The sequence below is a fragment of the Oncorhynchus kisutch genome, linkage group LG18, assembly GCF_002021735.2.
Source record: "Oncorhynchus kisutch isolate 150728-3 linkage group LG18, Okis_V2, whole genome shotgun sequence".
NCBI classification, from domain to species: Eukaryota; Metazoa; Chordata; class Actinopteri; order Salmoniformes; family Salmonidae; genus Oncorhynchus; species Oncorhynchus kisutch.
Window position 1 is genome coordinate 37491825 of NC_034191.2, and position 19788 is coordinate 37511612.

Below are 19788 nucleotides of genomic sequence, written 5' to 3' on the forward strand. Positions count from 1 at the left end.
CAGAAACTGGTTTGAACGGGAATGTGTCAAACAATCAGGCAGACTCATCTCATTCGCCGCCTCTCGAGTTGGCATGTGGGTGCATCTAAAGTAGGCTATTACAGGAAACGGTGAGTGACAGAAGTAGGATGTCTACAGGCTGTTGATAAAGGAAATCAACAAGACGTTGCACGTGGCAGGGAAAATGGAAAATGTTGCCAAGTGGGTTGAGACAGCAACTCATGTTGATGGGGAGAAACAAAAACGCTTCCCCATATTCAACATTGTGGGAATATCAGGTTCTGTGTTTCAGTTCACAATGAGTGAGTACAGTGTTCAGTCTGGGTTAACCAGGCTATACTGTACCACCCTCCTCTTCCCTGAAGAAGTTCATGCGGCATCGTACAGGGGAGGTGCCAGAAACTAGAGACTAATAGAGGACCGGGAGGTTCCAGATCAAAGGACCAAGCCGCAGCAACAGTAATGAGCCTCAGAATCCCCAGCAGAGGATTAGGACGAGCGGGTCAGTCTTGGGAAATGCTAATTGCTGCAGTATCAATAAGCACTAGAGGATTCCTGTACATCAGATGCTACTGGGAGATGGTGTGGAGATCTCGGTGGTAAAGTAGTTCAAACGTAACAGCAGTGGTGGGCAGTCATGACGAGGTCAGTGCTGGTAAGGTTAAAGGGAATTACAGAAAACAAGTCGAGGAACAGGCCTCTTGCAGAGTGGAAGTAAATATGCTTGATAAGGTACACTAAATTAATCGTTAAAGACAAGACATAAAATCTACTGACCAAGCATTATTTGAAATGATGGTATTGTATTACATCAAGGAAGTCGTTGAAGGAGATAAATGAATAACTTGCAGAGGTAAAGGAAGGGCACTTAAAGGTATTAGAGTTTGAATTCAAAGTTTGGCAGATGTTTTCTGACCTGAAAGGTAGTCTAATGTGAAGACGAGTCCACATGCCATTGGCTGTTTAGATCCAGCTATATTACTCAACCCCAAATGAAAAGACAAGCAGAGCAGATCTGGATATTATATGGTGCTTATCTTTTCCATTCATTTTCAATTGTGGCATATAGCTGGATCCACAAAAACAGGTGGCCCTGAGATGTGGATTTATCTCAAGAAATAACCAAGCCAGGAATTCAGGGGAACAAAACAACTACAGTAACATTGTAACCCGCAAGGTTCCATGGTTCTTTGAGATGTGTATAGGCTGTGGGCTCCGCCCGGTCACTCCCTGGCCACACCCATAGTCACTTCCTGGTTTGAATGGGTGTGTCAGAAGGAAGCCATCTTGACTGTAATGTTGTGGTCAGAAATGTTCGTAACCAAGAAACTCGTTGTAGTTTAAAAGACGAGTTTTCTCAACTCCATATAAGTGAGAACATTCACAAAGACTTGTTTAGGGGATTTTGTATTTTTCCTCTGTGGACTATTGCTTCTGTAACGTCTTGGAAGGCTTGGTTATTTGGATTTTGGTTTGTGGTTTGACCCTGTGTGCTAGCTGATTCATTAGTGAATATACACAATTCTTTACTAGCCATAACATTTTGACAAGAAGGTATACTCTCCCTTCTAATTAAAACTTTTCCCATTCATGTACAGTAATGCTAGTGCCTTACAGTCCATTCACAAACCTATTTGTCGTGCGGGGGAAATATGTTAAGAGCCCTGACCCTTGTGATGTGGTTTTGGAAATCTTTAACACTCCATTTAATTATCATCCCAAAACAATTTCACAAATGATACACTTACACAGAGGTATTTTGCGATGCATATTTACAGTATCTGAACAACGACACTTCCGTAGCTAATGGACACCGAGGAGGGAACACAAAAAAAAAATGTTGTCTCGAAGCTGTGTTACACAAAAAAAACCTCTGTGGAAATACATGATAAAACAGCTAACAGTAAGTCACTGATGTAATGCAGTTTCTCTGGGCCCCCCTGTAAGGTTTGCGTTATAATAATCAAATGTGTCAGCCAGACAGCCACTCACAAAGTAGACTACCGATCGCTGTCCATGGTGCTGAAATTGCAACATGTCTACGCGGCTGCATGCCTGTCGAATCGATGATAGGCTTTCTATGGAACCAGGGCACACCTTTGCTTTAGCTAATGGATACATGTTTAATGGTAGGCCTATTTTGGTCATCATTTTCTCAAGGTTAAGCCTAACATTTCACAAAGATATACACGGTGTCACTCTTTCAGTAATTAAAGTTGGAAATTCAAACATTGCAGATTTGTCAAATACATTTTAGATACAACAGAATACTAATCAGCTACCAATTGATTTTTTTAAATATACAGCTGTCCTTTATAGGGTGCCTGAACCTGCATAAACTGAGCCGTCATCCTGCTCTCTTCCAGTTGTAGTCTATTAATACCAAATAGTACATTGTCTACCCTCAAAACACTCACTTACTAGGGATTATTCCATTACGCAGTGTACTATCTATAGCTGCAATGAGGAAAAAAGTAGTCGGTTAGAGGATAAATTATAGCCTACATAAATGGGCCGAAATATTCAAAGTAAATGAAATCCAACTTGAGAGACTCACCTGGTCTCCTGAAGTTCCCCTTTTTTTGTGTGCACATGCTTTCACCACGGCCTGTAGGTCCAGGTTACGGCCTGACAGTTTTCTATACTGAGTACTGCCACCCCAAATAGTCTTTCCTGAGACATAGTGCAATATACACTGAGTGTACAAAACATTACGAACCCCTTCCTAATATTGAGTTGCACCCCCCCCCCCACACATACACACCTTTTGCCCTCAGAACAGCCTCAATTCGTTGGGGCATGGACTCTACAAGGTGCCAAAAGCGTTCCACAGGGATGCTGGCCCATGTTGACTCCAAAGCTTCCCACAGTTGTGTCAAGTTGGCTGGATGTCCTTTGAGTGGTGGACTATTCTTGATACACACGGGAGTGTGTGAAAAGACCCAGCAGTGTTGCAGTTCTGGACATGAACAGGTGCGCCTGCCACCTACTGCCATACCCCATTCAAAGGCACTTACAGTAAATCTTTAGTCTTGCCCATTCAGCCTCTGAATGGCACACATACACAATCCATGTCCCAATTGTCTCGAGGCTTAAAATTCCTTCTTTAACCCGCCTTTCTCCTTCCCTTAATCTACACTGATTGAAGTGTATTTGACAAGTGACATCAATAAGTGATCATAGCTTTCACCTCGATTCACCTGGTCAGTCTATGTCAAGGAAAGAGCAGGTGTTCATGCACCCAGTGTATGTCCATTGTGCTGCACACAATTTAAACTTAGTCTGGAATGACGCATGCCAAGATATACCAGAGATAAGGGACTGTTGATATTGCAACCACACAACTCAAACGGTTCACCAGTATGAACAAAAAATTGTTTTTTGTTGTTGTTCAAGGCCCTTGAGCCCTGCCTCTTCTAATTTATTGGCTGTCCAGTGTCCAGACGACATGTCCCTGAGCTTCCTATACAGTTCATCTGTATATGAGGCCGGGAATTAAGGAGAATGAGAGGCTCAATTAAAGATGTTGCAGAACTGCTGCATTTATGCTCAAGAACACTAAGGTGACCTGCCTAAATGACTACCGACCCATAGCACTCACGTCTGTAGCGATGAAAAGCTTTGAAAGGCTGCTCATGTTTCACATCAACACCATTATCCCAGAAACCTTAGACCCACTCCAATTTGCATACCGCACCAACATATCCACAGATGATGCAATCTCTATTGCACTCCACACTGCCCTTTCCCACCTGGACAAAAGGAACACCTACTTTATGTGAGAATGCTATTCATTGACTACCGCTCAACGTTCAACACCATAGTGCCCTCAAAGCTCATCACTTAGCTAAGGACCCTGGGACTAAACACCTCCCTCTGCGACTGGATCCTGGACTTCCTAACGGGCCGCCCCCCAGGTGGTAGGTAACAAGGGTAGGTAACAACACATAATCAACGCTGATCCTCAACACAGGGGCCCCTCAGGGGTGCATGCTCAGTCGCCTCCTGTTCACTCATGACTGCACGGCCAGGCACAACTCCAACACCATCATTAAGTTTGCTGATGACAACAGTGGTAGGCCTGATCACCGACAATGATGAGACAGCCTATAGGGAGGAGGTCAGAGACCTAACCGTGTGGTGCAAGGAAAACAACCTCTCCCTCAACATGATCAAGACAAATGAGATGATTGTGGACTACAGGAAAAGGAGGACCGAGCACGTCCCCATTCTTATCAACGGGGCTGAGGTGGAGCGGGTTGAGAGCTTTCAAGTTCCTTGGAGTCCACATCACCAAAAAACTAACATGGTACAAGCACACCAAGACAGTCGTGAAGAGGGCACGACAAAACCTATTCCCCCTCGGGAGACTGAAAAGATTTGTCATGGGTCCTCAGATCCTCAAAAGTTTTTACAGCTGCACCATCGAGAGCATCATGACGGGTTGCACCACTGCCTGGTATGGCAACTGCTCAGCCTCCGACCGCAAGGCACTACAGAGGGTAGTGCATACGGCCCAGTACATCTTCCTGCCATCCAGGACCGCTATACCAGGCAGTGTCAGAGGAAGGCCCGGAAAATTGTCAAAGACTCCAGCCACCCTAGTCATAGACTGTTCTCTCTATTACCGCACGACAAGCGGTACCGGAGCGCCAGTCTAGGTCCAATAGGCTTCTAAACAGTTTCTACCCCCAAGCCATAAGATACCCAAACAGCTAATCAGACTATTTGCATTGCCCCCCCCCCCCACGCTGCTACTACTCTCTGTTATTATCTATGCAAAGCCACTTTAATGACTCTACCTACATGTACATAATTACCTCAATTACCTCGAAACCGGTGCCCCCGCACATTGACACATTGACTCTGTACCAGTACCCCCTGTATATAGCCCTGCTATTGTTATTTACTGCTGCTCTTCCAATTTTTTTGTTATTCTTATCTCTTACTTTTTTGTTGTTGGTATTTTCTTAAAACCGTATTGTTGTTTAAGGGCTTGTGAGTAAGCGTTTCACTGTAAGCTCTACACCGGTTGTATCGGCGCATGTGACAAATGAAATGTGACCAGAAAGCACCATTCCTTTCTGTCCAGTTTCCCTGATGTTTCTACAGCAATCAAGCTGTTTTTACCATCCTTGTAACTGTCGCTTCTGCGGAGAGATCATTTTCTAAAACTAAAACTCATAAAGAACTACCTAAGAACCATTAGGTTCCCGTCTGACATGAGCATTTTTGGACACCTTAGTAAGCTCCACTCATTGCACTGGTGCTGTCGTAGGCTTGACCATGGCATTTGTTTGCTGATACCCCCTAATACTTTTCCTGGAAGCTACAGTTTGTACATACAGTTTGTTATTTTTCAAGACCTGGGGCACATTTTCAGTCACATTCCTGAAGCCCAAGAAACAAACACTTAGTATCCTAGTACATACGGAAATATAATAAAAAGTATTTATTACATTTTTTTAAAATTGACATCGTTGACAGGCGTAAGGGCCCCCAAAAGCTCGTGGCCCCCACCTTCCAGGGGCTGCGGGGGTGTCCGGTACACCATGCAGTAAGTGCATCTTTTGCATTTGTAAAAAATAATAATTGGGATGATAATTAAGTTGAGTGTTAAAGGTTTCCAAATACATATCGCAATCAAAGATAAATTGTTTCTAGATAAAGCGTTTCACACTTGACCAAATCACCTCAGCTCATCAAAAGGGACGTGGAATGTTTGGAGTCGGAAAGGCAAAGTGCTGACTGAACCCGTTTTATAAAATAATGGTTGTGAACAATTTAAATATCTGAACAATCATCAATTATATACTGAGTACCTAGACTACTTCTGCAATAAAATAGCAGATAGTACTTACACCAAAGTTGCTCCTCAGTTTGTAATTTTTGTTTATCACAATCGTCGAGCTTACAAAGACTGTTTAGTGTGAACATTACCATAAACACTTTCACTTTTCGGCTTTGCATAGCCACTGAATATGTTACAGTGAAGCAATCTGAGAGGTTATTACATGACTAGTGTTAAGATGAAAGGGACATGGTTGCCATTGCTTAGTGATCACATACGAATTTCCACCTACGGTTCTCCTCTATAAGTGTCCTCTCTGTCCCAGGTGTGAAATTGGTTCCCTGGACAACTTTAACATTTTCACATGACATGCAGTGGAGGCTGGTGGGAGAAGCTATAGGAGGATGGGCTCATTGTAATGGCTGGAATGGAATTCATGTAACGGAGTCAAACGTGGTTTCCATATGTTTGATACCATTCCATTTATTCCATTTTAACCATTAAAAAGTGCCCGGGCCTCCTATAGCTCAACCCACCAGCCACCTCTGATAATAGGGTAGGCTCTTCCCCCATTATGACCAAAGGACATGTATTAAAGGGGCAATCTGGGATTCAAACAACCACAAAACGCTTACCTCTTGTCATCTCTGTACCACTCAAACTCTGGTTTGGGCACTGCGGCCGCGTCACACTGAAGAACCCCCATACGGCCCACCTGGGTTTCAGAGCTCTTGGCATTCTTGATGGCGGGAGGATCTAAGGATTCAATCACAACAGTTCATCTGGTTCTATTGCTTTCATCAATTAATGAAAGACACATCATGGATCTCAATGTAGTAAAAACAACTGGCGAGGAGAAACAGGAGTCAACCCCCCCCCCCAAAAAAAGTGACTTACAGTTGACGACAACATTGACGTATTTGACGTCCGGTGTGGCCACGTCATTGCTGGCTTTGCATTCGTAGCGGCCCGCCTGGTTCCTCATGATCCCTGATATATCCAGGTACTCCTCCCCATCTAGAGAATCCGCTGTGGGCAGAGAGAGAGAGAGAGAGAGAGAGAGAGAGAGAGAGACAGAGACAGAGACAGAGACAGAGACAGAGACAGAGACAGAGAGAGAGAGAGAGAGAGAGAGAGAGAGAGAGAGAGAGAGAGAGAGAGAGAGAGAGAGAGAGAGACAGAGACAGAGACAGAGACAGAGACAGAGACAGAGAGAGAGAGAGAGAGAGAGAGAGAGAGAGAGAGAGAGAGAGAGAGAGAGAGAGAGAGAGAGAGAGAGAGAGAGAGAGAAGAGAGAGAGAGAGAAGAGAGGAGAGAGAGAGAGAGAGAGAGGGTGAATGGAGGACATAGGGAAAACAGGATAGCTTCCAGGAAAAGCAGAACAATGATGTTCAATGGGGCTCTGAATCCGTCATTACTTCCAATAAGCCTGATGAGCAAATTAATGTCGGACCAAATGTTCGAACGCAGCATCACATGGACTTACCTGAAACAGCAGTTCCCTTAATTAGTCACGTATGTCTCCAGAGTTTCTCTCATTTAGCCTATCTAGGAGTGATCAGGATGAGGAGAATGCCAAGCATGCGGATAAGACTGTCTCTCCAGTGCTGTCTTGGGTTGATTAGATACCCGGTACAATTGCTACATACAGTACCATGGGGTAACATTGACTAAAGCTGTTCACAAACAAAACAATAGTGTCCTGTATCAACATTTCTCTTGGCATTTCTAAATGGATATTGATTGATAGGAACAATAGCCTGCAGTGAATGCATGAAGACTTCTGAGACCTGTTTAACCTTATAACTAACCAGTTTTTTCCAAGCCCTGTAAATGTGTGGAAGACAGAGACAGTTTCTGAGGAAAAAATAAATAAATAAAAAAACCTAAACCTCCAAATGCCACCGAACCCAACTAAATAAAACAATGAGCACGCCGCAACTGAGCTGACACTCAGGGAGCAAGGTCTTCTACCCGTGAAATTAAGTAACAACCCTGGGATGTCGATATGGAAGACTGTTCCTTTCTTATTAGAGACCCTCAAGTTATTCTTATAGATTTGTTCCTGGCTAAATCCAAACGGTAAACGTACCGAACAACCTCAATTTCAAGTCTCAAACTGCATAGCAACAGCATTCACCGCTGCATGCCCAATGTATCAAGCTCTTTCTGTGCCACGCCCATAGAATTGGAATATATTTGATAGGATCTCTATGGTTACGCTTATGTTTGCTATGATTGTCTGGTGTGGTTCAATGCTTATGAAAAGAGCACTCAGATCAAAGGGTCCTCCTAGCATGGCCACTGCAACCATATCAAACACACTCATCGTGGACAAAGGATGCCATGATTGGAAAATTAGGATTGAAATCAGTTGCCATGGAAATGTATTGTGGCTGCTTGATCGTTTTATCATTAAGGCCGTTGGACTTCACCTGAAAAGATATTTCTTGAGGGGCTAAAGAGAGAAGATGATGACTTAGCTACGATCTACAGTACGGTAGCTTACTTACAGTAGCTATCTAGGTAACACATTAGTTGGATAGATCATCTGTAGTCACTCTACAGACTTTCAGTAACATTTCTACTGTCTACTTATCCCTTACCCAAGCGTTAACCCTAACCTTAACCCTTACCCTAAACTTTATTCAAACACTAACCATAAAAAGCATGTTTCCACCTACAGACTATCCAAATAAAGCGTAACCAAAATTATAAATTATAATAAAATCAACTTCTTTATACAAGTGAACTGGAAATATTAAGTCAATAACTCAGCAGGGTCCAGAAACAACTGTGTCATGAATATGACCAGATGTATTGCTTAATTAATGATTCTATTAAATCCCCCCCAAAAATCCCCCCAGGAGGCTTGAGCAGCCTCGTGATAAACACTGCTCTCTCTTTACACACACTTCAAGTACTAACGCTCAGGAAGAAAGTAATTATGAAAAATTAGGTTTACCTTCACCAGGAAATCTCTGTGTGGATTCAGCAGGTATAAATCACTGCTTTCCACGGGCCCCATGGGGAATGGAAAGGTGATTGATTTGGAGCACATTAAAAATCACATGACGACAAAGCCATACAACTCTATGCTAATCGAGTGAGTGACTGAGAAGCCCAATGAGGTGGGAGAGAATGGAGTGCACATTTCTCATAACTTCTTATTTCACATAGATTGTCAGAGCAATAAATCAGTTTGAGGTGTGTGAGAAAAGAGAGATGAATGAGAGAGAGAGAGAGAGAGAGAGAGAGAGAGAGAGAGAGAGAGAGAGAGAGAGAGAGAGACAGAGAGACAGAGAGAGAGAGCGAGAGAGAGCGAGAGAGAGCGAGAGAGTGTAAAGAAAGAGAGGAATTCCAAATCACAGACACAAATAGTTTGTGTTTGTTTTTGTATGTGGCTGTGTGTGAACTGTAGAAAATGGAAGGCTGATGTGTCTGTGTGTGCGTGTGTGCGTGCGTGCGTGCCTGCAGGAGTGTTAGAGAGTGTGTCTATGCCTGTATCCTGGTCTGACTGGGTGTAATACATGAATAGGTGTTCTCTACCATTCTCCCCCTGAAGTCCTGGGCTCATTCAGTTGAAAACAAAGTCAATGATCTTCACTTGACGCAGACAGAGAACTGTCCAAAACCATCCTGTTGAGCGGCTAGCTCTGCCTAGCATTGCCAAACACCCCCCTTCACATCAGCTTATTGTGACTACAGGTGAAAGTTTAAGGTTCATGACTTTTGGCAGCACAATCCTCCAGCTTGCTTTGAGCCCGGATGTACTTTAGATAGATAGATGTAGGGCCTATGCTGCTAAGCTGCAAACGCGTGATAAGCTATGACAATTAAATGAACAATTTCTTCTCCACCCATTTATAATGAACAGTGTTTATTATGAAAACGGAACTTAAAAACTTCACTATGAAAATGGCACTTAAAATTCTACTTCGATGAAAAGCTAAATATTTCTGGTGCCATGCTTTAATTTATTGTGTTGACTGTGTGCCAGCAACACTGAAAGACAATGCATATAATTATTTTCCAACATATTCTAGTTCTGAATAAAAGGCGTACGACCCTAAGGCTATCTAGTACCAGGATTTGGGAGCAACAGAACAGTGCAGTGGTCTGTGAGCCTCACACTCATACATTTGTGCTGAAAAGTTATTTGCATTGAACCGTATTACTTTGGGTTTGTCTCAACAATTGTATTTCCTTAAATTATTGGGAAAGCAACTACATTATGCTGAAAGCAAACCACAACAGTGATGGAGAGGGCTTCCAGCTACAGGAGGTTGCTGAGGGGAGACAGCTACTAATAATGTCTGGAATGGTGTGAATGGAATAGTATCAAGCACATCCATGTGTTGGATACCATCCCATTTATTCCAGCCATTACTATGTGCTTGTCCTCCCCAATTAAGTTGCCACCAACCCACTACCTCTCACTCACAGACACAGACACAGAGACACACAGACACAGAGACACACAGACACAGAGACACACAGACACAGAGACAGACAGACACAGAGACACACAGACACACACACACACACACTGCCAGGAGGGAGCTGAGGGCCAGCAGCATATAACTCATATCAGAATGAATCAGATGGGACTGGGTAGGTCAACTCTAATCCTGGTCACATTAGCATGGAATCACCGAAATTCCACTCATGTTTGAGCCTCGTACTGCAGCACGGAATGACCACCTAGCCAAAAGAGCCCTTATATTTCTGATGACATGTTTCCTTGAACAGGGTAGTTCAAGTGTACGCGTCTGTTGGCAAGCCAGTATTTTGGAAAGACCTTTCGTAAGGGAACTAGAAGGCAGATTTGAGACACTATAGAGAGCAAAGCACAAACCGCCAGTGAGGAAAGACTCAGCATCACGTAGCGACACAACTGCAGTTGGGAACTAAATGCTCATTTGCATGCCCATGCATTATTCATGAGCATCATTTACCACTGTGCGAAATGTTACATTTATTTTGTGAATACTAATTTATGTTAAGCAGTTGATTTTGGGAGAACTTGGGGAGAACGGCACAAATGGCACTGCAACATTTATTTGATTTTGTCTACACTACTTTCTAAGTGCTTCCAAATGGAAAAGGCTCGGCTTTATCTTTCTCAAACACATGGAGCCAATCTTTTTGTCGGGCCATTGTCTGATTTCGATGATGAGGGGTCAATATATAATTAGCCCGGCCTGTTCTTTAAGACTCTTAGTGGGAAGATAATGAACAAATGACTGAGCTAAATCACCACCCACCTTTCTCATTATTTTGGTCATATCAGCAGCTAGAGGGCCAACCACAATGAAAACAACCACATGCCTACATATACGGACGGAGGTCTTCAGGGAAACATTTTCACCTCAGCGAAAGACCACTCTTTGATAAACCTCAAAACCATTTTACAAATACCATTCCCATTTGTGCAGGCTGGCCGTATCATGCTGATCAGCGCATCAGATAAACAAATCGTTTTTATTGAATCATAGACCACATGTTATTCCAGTGTGGCTTCTAATTTCCTGATTCTTTATGGATAGGTCAAATGGCGTTGCCTTGGGACAAGGACACTCCGGTTACATCACCCTTAGAACATCCCATGATGCACCACGTTGTGGTCACAAAGGCCAGGAGGGGAGCTGTGAGTGATGATGGGTGAGAGTCACACAACAACAAGTGTGGCTCTTCTTACTCTGTGGCTGGGTGGTGCGTATGGTGTGTGTGTGTGTGTGTGTGTGTGTGTGGAGGGGTTAAACCTCCAGTGACAGTGGACAGGTCTGGGATCAGCTGCAGTGCCAGATGTGGAGCTCTCTCTCTGTGATCCCTTGGGGGGAGCACTTAATCCCCTTCTACGAGCAGCCCTCTACATGTGTCACACCCGCTGCCAGGGCTGAACCTGAGCCACCCTGACAAGGGCCTGTCACATCTCACAGGTCACAGCCTTCTCAGGGACAGCCTGGAGAATGTCAGCAAGAGCAGTGGGGAGCAGTGAGCCCTCCATGAACATGCAAGTCAGGGACCTTGGGATTGTGAGTTCTGGGAAGTGCTCTACTTCAATCTCAGGGCTGACAGAGGTGGGGACTCTGGAGTGTGTAGCATGCTGAGCTGTGGTGGACAGGGATGAGTAGTGTATTATTGAGACCTAGTCCAAGTCACTCATAGTATAGAGAATGGCAGGGACAGACTGGGACCAGAAATACGCCCGGGCATCTCTAACACACCGGACATTTTTTCCCCTCGAGGCCCCCACACCGGCCCTTTATTTTACTCGAGGCCCCCACACCGGCCCTTTTTTCCCCTCGAGGCCCCCACACCGGCCCTTTTTTCCCCTCGGGGCCCCCACACCGGCCCTTTTTTCCCCTCGGGGCCCCCACACCGGCCCTTTTTTTCCCCTCGGGGCCCCCACACCGGCCCTTTTTTCCCCTCGGGGCCCCCACACCGGCCCTTTTTTCCCCCTCGGGGCCCCCACACCGGCCCTTTTTTCCCCTCGAGGCCCCCACACCGGCCCTTTTTTCCCCTCGAGGCCCTCACACCGGACCTTTTTTCCCCTCGGGGCCCCCACACCGGCACTTTTTTCCCCTCAGGGCCCCCACACCGGCCCTTTTTTCCCCTCGGGGCCCCCACACCGGCCCTTTTTTCCCCTCGGGGCCCCCACACCGGCCCTTTTTTCCCCTCGAGGCCCCCACACTGGCCCTTTTTTCCCCTCGAGGCCCCCACACCGGCCCTTTTTTCCCCTCGAGGCCCCCCCACACCGGCCCTTTTTTCCCCTCGAGGCCCCCCCACCGGCCCTTTTTTCCTCTCGAGGCCCCCACACCAGCCCTGGAGTCCCCCATCATTATCGGATTCATTTGAATTTTGTAAAATAAATACGGGGAGAGAGAGACACTTAAATATTTAATGGCTAGGATGTTGTTTAAGAAGAAATCTTAATCTAATCTGATTTTAACACCCCTGTCTGAGCATATGGTTAAGTGGTTTGACCAGATGTTTACTAGTGTGTAGTACATTTAACATTTTCACATTTTAGTCATTTAGCAGACACTCTTATCAAGAGCGACATACAATTAGTGCATTCATCTTAAGACAGCTAGGTGAGACAACAACACATTGTATCAAGTACATTTTCCCTCAGCAAAGTACACCACAAGATGCAAGCCAATAGGGCACATACGTCTGGATGTTGGGAGGGAAAAGCCATCATCCCTGCTTCTCCAGGTGTGTGAGTTCTCATCAGTAGAACAGAGGTTGATCCAGGCTATACCCCTGCAGCATTAAATTAGTGCCAAAAGGCATTAAGTCAGGGGTGGGAACTTCAAATGCATATTTTAACATTAATTAACCGTGCTCGGCTCTTGAACTATCCAATGATGTGAGTGATCACACATTTAATGAGATCTCTTATTTGCATACTTAAACATAGACGACCCCCCCAGTCTCTTTTTCCCTCAAAAAGCCATTTACCACCGATGTCTGTGAGTGGCTTCCCATAGCCCAAAGCGTGTAATATAAGGAGCACCAAAGGGCATGTATATTTCATACTTGTCTGACTTCTATTTTGGTGGTCCGGGAAGCGTGCACTGAAAGATTCCTTGCTTGACCAAAAATTATACTTTTGTCGCAGCATTCTCAGTGTGCTGCCCTCCTCCCCCGCCTGTAACCTTTACAGATACACCTTAGAAATAAACACTGGTGGGGAGGAGACACACTGAGGCAGAGCACAGGCCCAGAACAAACAGGCGCTGTGTGCCTTGCTCTATTGATCTCATCCCCACAAACAGACAGACAGTCCAGCATTGTTCTGCTTACCAGTCAATATCAGGGACAACAACATCCCACGTCCTCAATGAATACAACTATTGGCATAAAATGCAATAGCTGACACTGCCTTCCTTCTAATTCCAATGTGTGTAAAACGTGGATGTCTCTAAAATATCTGAATAGACAGTACATAATATTGCTAGGCCTGCATTTTCCCTGTATCTGCATCTTTTCACGAGGGACAAATAGGTGAAGGGCTAGAATCTGGGAGGGAGACAACAGACTAATGTCATGGTTTCTGTCGGGAACTATGGAAAGCAAATAGTGGCGATCCCAGACCTTGCAGGGAGAGCTGAAATAGGAAAGGACAGTGCTTTCATCCAATCATCTTTCATCCATAATTTTAAGTCATGTTACGAAACGTTGTGCTCTCTGTTATACTCTGCTAGAATAATGAAGAGGCACTCCTCTGACAAGTCAGAAAGAATAACATCAATCTTGAAACTGATGGAAAGGGGGGGGGGGGGGGTCCCCTCCATTTTTTTCCCATTTCTCCATCTACCCTTCCATTGCATCTGCTTAGAAGCAAACATTCCAATTATAAACCAATTATCTGCTTGGTAACAAACGATCAGGCAACAATACGAGAGCTCAAAATGAGTGAGGAACCTCTGAATATCCCACCTCAGCCGACCTTGTTGAACGAAGTAGAACACTAATCAATGTAGACACCTCCAGGCTGCATTCTATTACCTATCAAATGCACACCTTTATGGTGGAATACAAATGCACACCTTTATGGTGGAATACAAATGCACACCTTTATGGTGGAATACAAATGCACACCTTTATGGTGGAATACAAATGCAGTCGCATGAAAATGCACTGCTCTTCGCTATGCATTATTCAAATTGCTAGATGTTAACATTCATTGAGCATTTCTAAGCCTCGCGTTTAAAGAGGCATTCCGGGATTCAAAAAACAACACAGATCCACCCCGCCACTTGTTGTGGTAAACAGCTGAGGGATTGGGCTGGAAAAATGTAACCACTGTCAAAATCATAGCGCTATTGATGCAAGGACAGACCATCGATGAGATCAAAATTATAGTTTTAACCATGTTTTGAAGCTATACAGTGTTTGCTTACAAATACAAATACAAATAATAATAGTAGTAAAATAATAATATATTTTGGGTTCTAAAAGGTTCCAACAGTTATACTAAGACATTTATAAGTTATATTGTTAAAGAATCACTGGCAATACATCATTACCCTTAAAGTCCAAAAATGGAAGCACTAATCCCGTGTTGCCCTTTTAAGAGGGACTCCCACAAAGGTTTGAGTGGCAGTTTGATAGCAAAACATTAACATTTCAAAATGGAGTATTGGAAAATATAACTATTGTGATAATTGGCTGTAATGGTTCGATATTCGAGCAATCACAACAACATCTTGGTTTAATTATCGCAATCCGTTAGAGGGCTTTCACTTGAAATACATTGCATTGGCAGATCAGTTCTGTGCTTGAATGAAGGGGGAGAGTGAGAAGCTGCAGGTGTGCCTCAGTCATTTACAGGTGCTCCTCGAGCATGCACAACTCAATGAGATGACTAGGCAAACCAACCGTTTACAGGTGCTCCTCGAGCATGCACAACTCAATGAGATGACTAGGCAAACCAACCGTTTACAGGTGCTCCTCGAGCATGCACAACTCAATGAGATGACTAGGCAAACCAACAGTTTACAGGTGCTCCTCGAGCATGCACAACTCAATGAGATGACTAGGCAAACCAACCGTTTACAGGTGCTCCTCGAGCATGCACAACTCAATGAGATGACTAGGCAAACCAACCGTTTACAGGTGCTCCTCGAGCATGCACAACTCAATGAGATGACTAGGCAAACCAACAGTTTACAGGTGCTCCTCGAGCATGCACAACTCAATGAGATGACTAGGCAAACCAACCGTTTACAGGTGCTCCTCGAGCATGCACAACTCAATGAGATGACTAGGCAAACCAACCGTTTACAGGTGCTCCTCGAGCATGCACAACTCAATGAGATGACTAGGCAAACCAACCGTTTACAGGTGCTCCTCGAGCATGCACAACTCAATGAGATGACTAGGCAAACCAACCGTTTACAGGTGCTCCTCGAGCATGCACAACTCAATGAGATGACTAGGCAAACCAACCGTTTACAGGTGCTCCTAGAGCATGCACAACTCAATGAGATGACTAGGTAAACCAACCGTTTACAGGTGCTCCTCGAGCATGCACAACTCAATGAGATGACTAGCACCTTTGGAGACCAAGGCAAACCAACCGTTTACAGGTGCTCCTCGAGCATGCACAACTCAATGAGATGACTAGCACCTTCAGAGACCAAGGCAAACCAACCGTTTACAGGTGCTCCTCGAGCATGCACAACTCAATGAGATGACTAGCACCTTCGGAGACCAAGGCAAACCAACCGTGTTGACCACATCCACAGGGAGACAACAACATTAAGCAACGGGACATCATTCATCGCCCTCTCTTCTGGTCTACCATCTTTCTCTCAGCAATAATAAGCATCCTCTATAACTGAAAGAAACCTAACCTAAAGAATTGACTGGAGGATGACAAATAAAATCATCCTAAAACATGGAGCAACGAGGATGAATGCCACGTTTGATTTTAAACACAGGAACACTTTCCCAACCTCATCCCTCCCCTGCATGTCTGAGACCACCAATATAGTGATAAGCAACAATGATGAAATGCTGCCCTTTGATGAGAATGAAATGCTGCTGGGTGCTTATTGGCTCTTACCTGATGGATTGAGCAGTCGCCAGGTGATTGATGGATCTGGCCTCCCATTGGCCAGACAACTCAATGTCACGTTGCTGCCTTCGTTCGCGGTGATGTCTTCCGAAACTTTGTAAATGTTTGCCGGAACTGTAAAGAGAAAGTGGCAGATATGAATGATTCTAATGTAAGTAGAAGCATTTTCTACGGTAGGGTTTGAGTCTTCCTAAGAACTGTGTAATGGATTTTCTTTGGCAAGAATTGCAACCACAATGCAGTATTACAGTGAATGAAGTGCATGGTTTATGAATTATGCAAATACTACTTTATTATGTGAGGAAAATACGTTTGTCGCTGTGGCATAGGCTAGATGTCCATTTTTCAGTATAGTTGAATGCAAAAGTTTGAGTGCAAAAGTATTGCCATGTTAGTTCAACAAGTGAAAAGGAAAGTTGAGAAGCAACTTCAAAGGGTAAATAGTTTCTGGAGCTCAACCCAATCCATTACCCACCAAAAGATGAAATGAACTGAAACGCTAGGTGTATGACTTTGACTGATGTTAAAAGAAAGCCAAACGTTTTTCATCTGAATGTAATGTTTAATCGGCCTTCTACCTCTCAATTCTGATTTACTCTGTACCTAAACAAATCAAACAGAATGACGTTTTACTCAGATAAAACTGTTCTAACAAATTAAGAAAGCGAGGTGCACTCCATTTTCAGATTGGTCAGCAAAAAAAAAAGGTGGGCATACATAACATCATTGTGAATTTCAAAACTGTGGGTGGATGGAGGCGAGGTGTTGTGTACGCATATCTTTGCTAGAAACTATTGATCAATGATTTGTAAATGAGGAATGGGGCAAAATACATAGAGAGTCATACAGAAACAGAAATATGTATTATTTTTTAAAGTTGAACAAGTATCTCAATGCTTTAAAATGCACATATACCATTCTCAGGTATAATAAATACGTTCTATAGAATTCTCACGTGTCACCTAAAATAAGCCGTGTTGCTGTCAAGGTGACTCAAACTTGTAGTTGCTGCGCTGTTTCATACTTGACAACAGGGAAAACGTGTTCTATATGTTGTCAGGTATGACAGAGGATGAATCAACACGTCAGTGCTCCTCTGGATTTGTCCCCTCCCCCCAAAAGGTCTGTTTTTATACTGATAGTGACCATGTAACGTCCCTTAGCTGATGCTGATGCTACACTCATCGAGATTCCCTCTCTTTGGCCAGCACAGCCTGTCACTTTAATGACATCTGACAACATGGATATTTTATTGCCAAACAACATTAAATGAAGCCGTACAGAGTTATTGCGTGAGTCAAATGGCCACCGAAAGTGAAGATGTGTTTTCGATACGGGAAAGATTGAAGTGACATGGAATTCAATAGCTTTTCCGCAAAGAAGCGGGCTGGAAATATCCATGCTCTGATTGGCTGAATGAAGACCCGGGCATTAATCCACACCAGGCCAGCGGCAAAGATAAAAATTAGTTTGAGAGGAAACAGCTCCCAGACAGATAACCCTGTCGCGTTCTAAACAGAAATAGTCTAGGCGGTTCATGAGTCAAATGAATAAAGAGTCTAAACCATTTCAACATAGTGGCTATAGCTCCCAGCAAGGATTGTAATCTTAGTCATGGGTCAACCTTCAAGGAACAGTATTTGAAAGGGCAGTTCTTTGAAAACTCTTTCCCTGACTGCCCAGGATTCTACAGCAATGTACAAGGGACTGTGTGAGGTTGATCTTGCACACGTAGCATAGAGAAATAATTTGCCGTTCCGTGGTTAGATGGTGGGAACAACTGTAGCTTTATCTACTATTATATATTTATTTTGCTTTTCAAGTAACACGTCAATGATTTCATCTATGGGCTGAGAGAAGAAAGTAGGCCTTTTTTTCCTTCATTTTTTATTTGAGCATTTTCACACTTCAAATTATTTTCAATATTTTTTCTCTTCAAATTCGTCAACATCATCCTATCTCGACTCAGTTCATCATACCACAGATTTAGAGATCCCCAAAAAAGTGAAAAACGGATAGAAAATGTATTGCGCAAATACATTGACCTTCGTTTCAACTTTGATGATACATCTTCAAAGCCTTAGAAGCATGAGAAACTACAACATAATTAGAAGAAGCTTGTTGTATCCATGTGATAATATAACCTGACATTTAGCTAAAGGCTTTTCCTGGATTCCTGACGAGCCAAACCAACCAGGGAGGTAGCGATGATCAAAGAACCCAGAATGGTTTACCTCAGAGAGGCATAAAGAAACCCAGCTGCACCTCCAGTGTCATAGATGTCCTGATCAATGTGTTTACTGTCAAGTCACAGCCTTTTAATCTAGCTATGACTCATCTTTAGCTGAATATGGTCGCAGAGAGAGGGATACACACACAGAAAATGGAACAGAATTCGCTTGGTAGCTGATTAAGATTCTCACTATCGCACTCTGCCTGGCACATGCACGCACGCACGTACAACCATTTCAAGGTACCATGCATGAAATTAGCCAGTTGAAAGAGGGAGTACGACAACAACAGGTATTCCCAGCTAAAATGTCTCATACCTGCATTGTGAAATGTCTCAAAATACACTGAACATGTAAAGTGTTGGTCCCATGTTTCATGAGCTGAAATAAAAGATCCCAGAAATGTTCCATATGCACAAAAAGCTTATTTGTGCACAAGTGTATTTACATCCCTGTTAGTGAGCATTTCTCCTTTGCTAAAATAATCCATCCACTTGACAGATGTGGCATATCAAGAAGCTGATTAAACAGCATACCCATTACACAGGTGCACCTTGTGCTGGGGACAATAAAAGGCCACTCTAAAATGTGCAGTTTTGTCACACAACACAATACGACAGATGTCGCAAGTTTTGAGGGAGTGTGTAATTGGCATGCTGACTGCAGGAATGTCCACCAAAGCTGTTGCCAGAGAATTTAATGTACATTTCTCGATCAATGTCATCTTAGAGAATTTGGCAGTACTTCCAATCGGCCTCACAACCGCAGAGCATGTGTATGGCGTCGTGGGGGTGAGCCGTTTGCTGATATCACCATTGTGAACAGAGTGCCACATGGTGGCGGTGGAGTTATGGTATGGGCAGTCATAAGCTATGGACAACAAACACAAATGCATTTTATTGATGGCAATTTAAATGCCCAGAAATACCGTGATGAGATCCTGAGGCACATTGTAAGGCCCATTTCTTTTTTTAAGGTATCTGTGAACATCTGTGACCATATCCGTATTCCCAGTTATGTGAAATCCATAGATTAGGGCCTAATGAATTTATTTCAAGTGACTGATTTCCTCAAATGAACTGTAGCTCAGTAAATCTTTGAAATGGTTGCATTTTGCATTTATATTTTTGTTCAGCATACATGCTATTCATGTAAAATGTTAATAACATTAA

The 19788-nt window shown here is 43.7% G+C and overlaps 1 protein-coding gene across 3 annotated transcripts in view; it reads right to left on the reverse strand.

The window, feature by feature from the left end:
* The window catches only part of LOC109909368 (limbic system-associated membrane protein), a 1000013-nt gene that overhangs the window by 5789 nt on the left and 974436 nt on the right, over positions 1 to 19788 (reverse strand). For all 3 annotated transcript variants that reach the window (XM_031795984.1, XM_031795983.1, XM_031795985.1), the window contains 3 exons: positions 16374 to 16499; positions 6689 to 6820; positions 6427 to 6547 (listed from right to left, as the gene is read on the reverse strand). In XM_031795984.1, coding sequence (XP_031651844.1) covers positions 6427 to 6547; positions 6689 to 6820; positions 16374 to 16499 — 379 coding nt within the window. The remainder of the gene's footprint in view (positions 1 to 6426; positions 6548 to 6688; positions 6821 to 16373; positions 16500 to 19788) is intronic.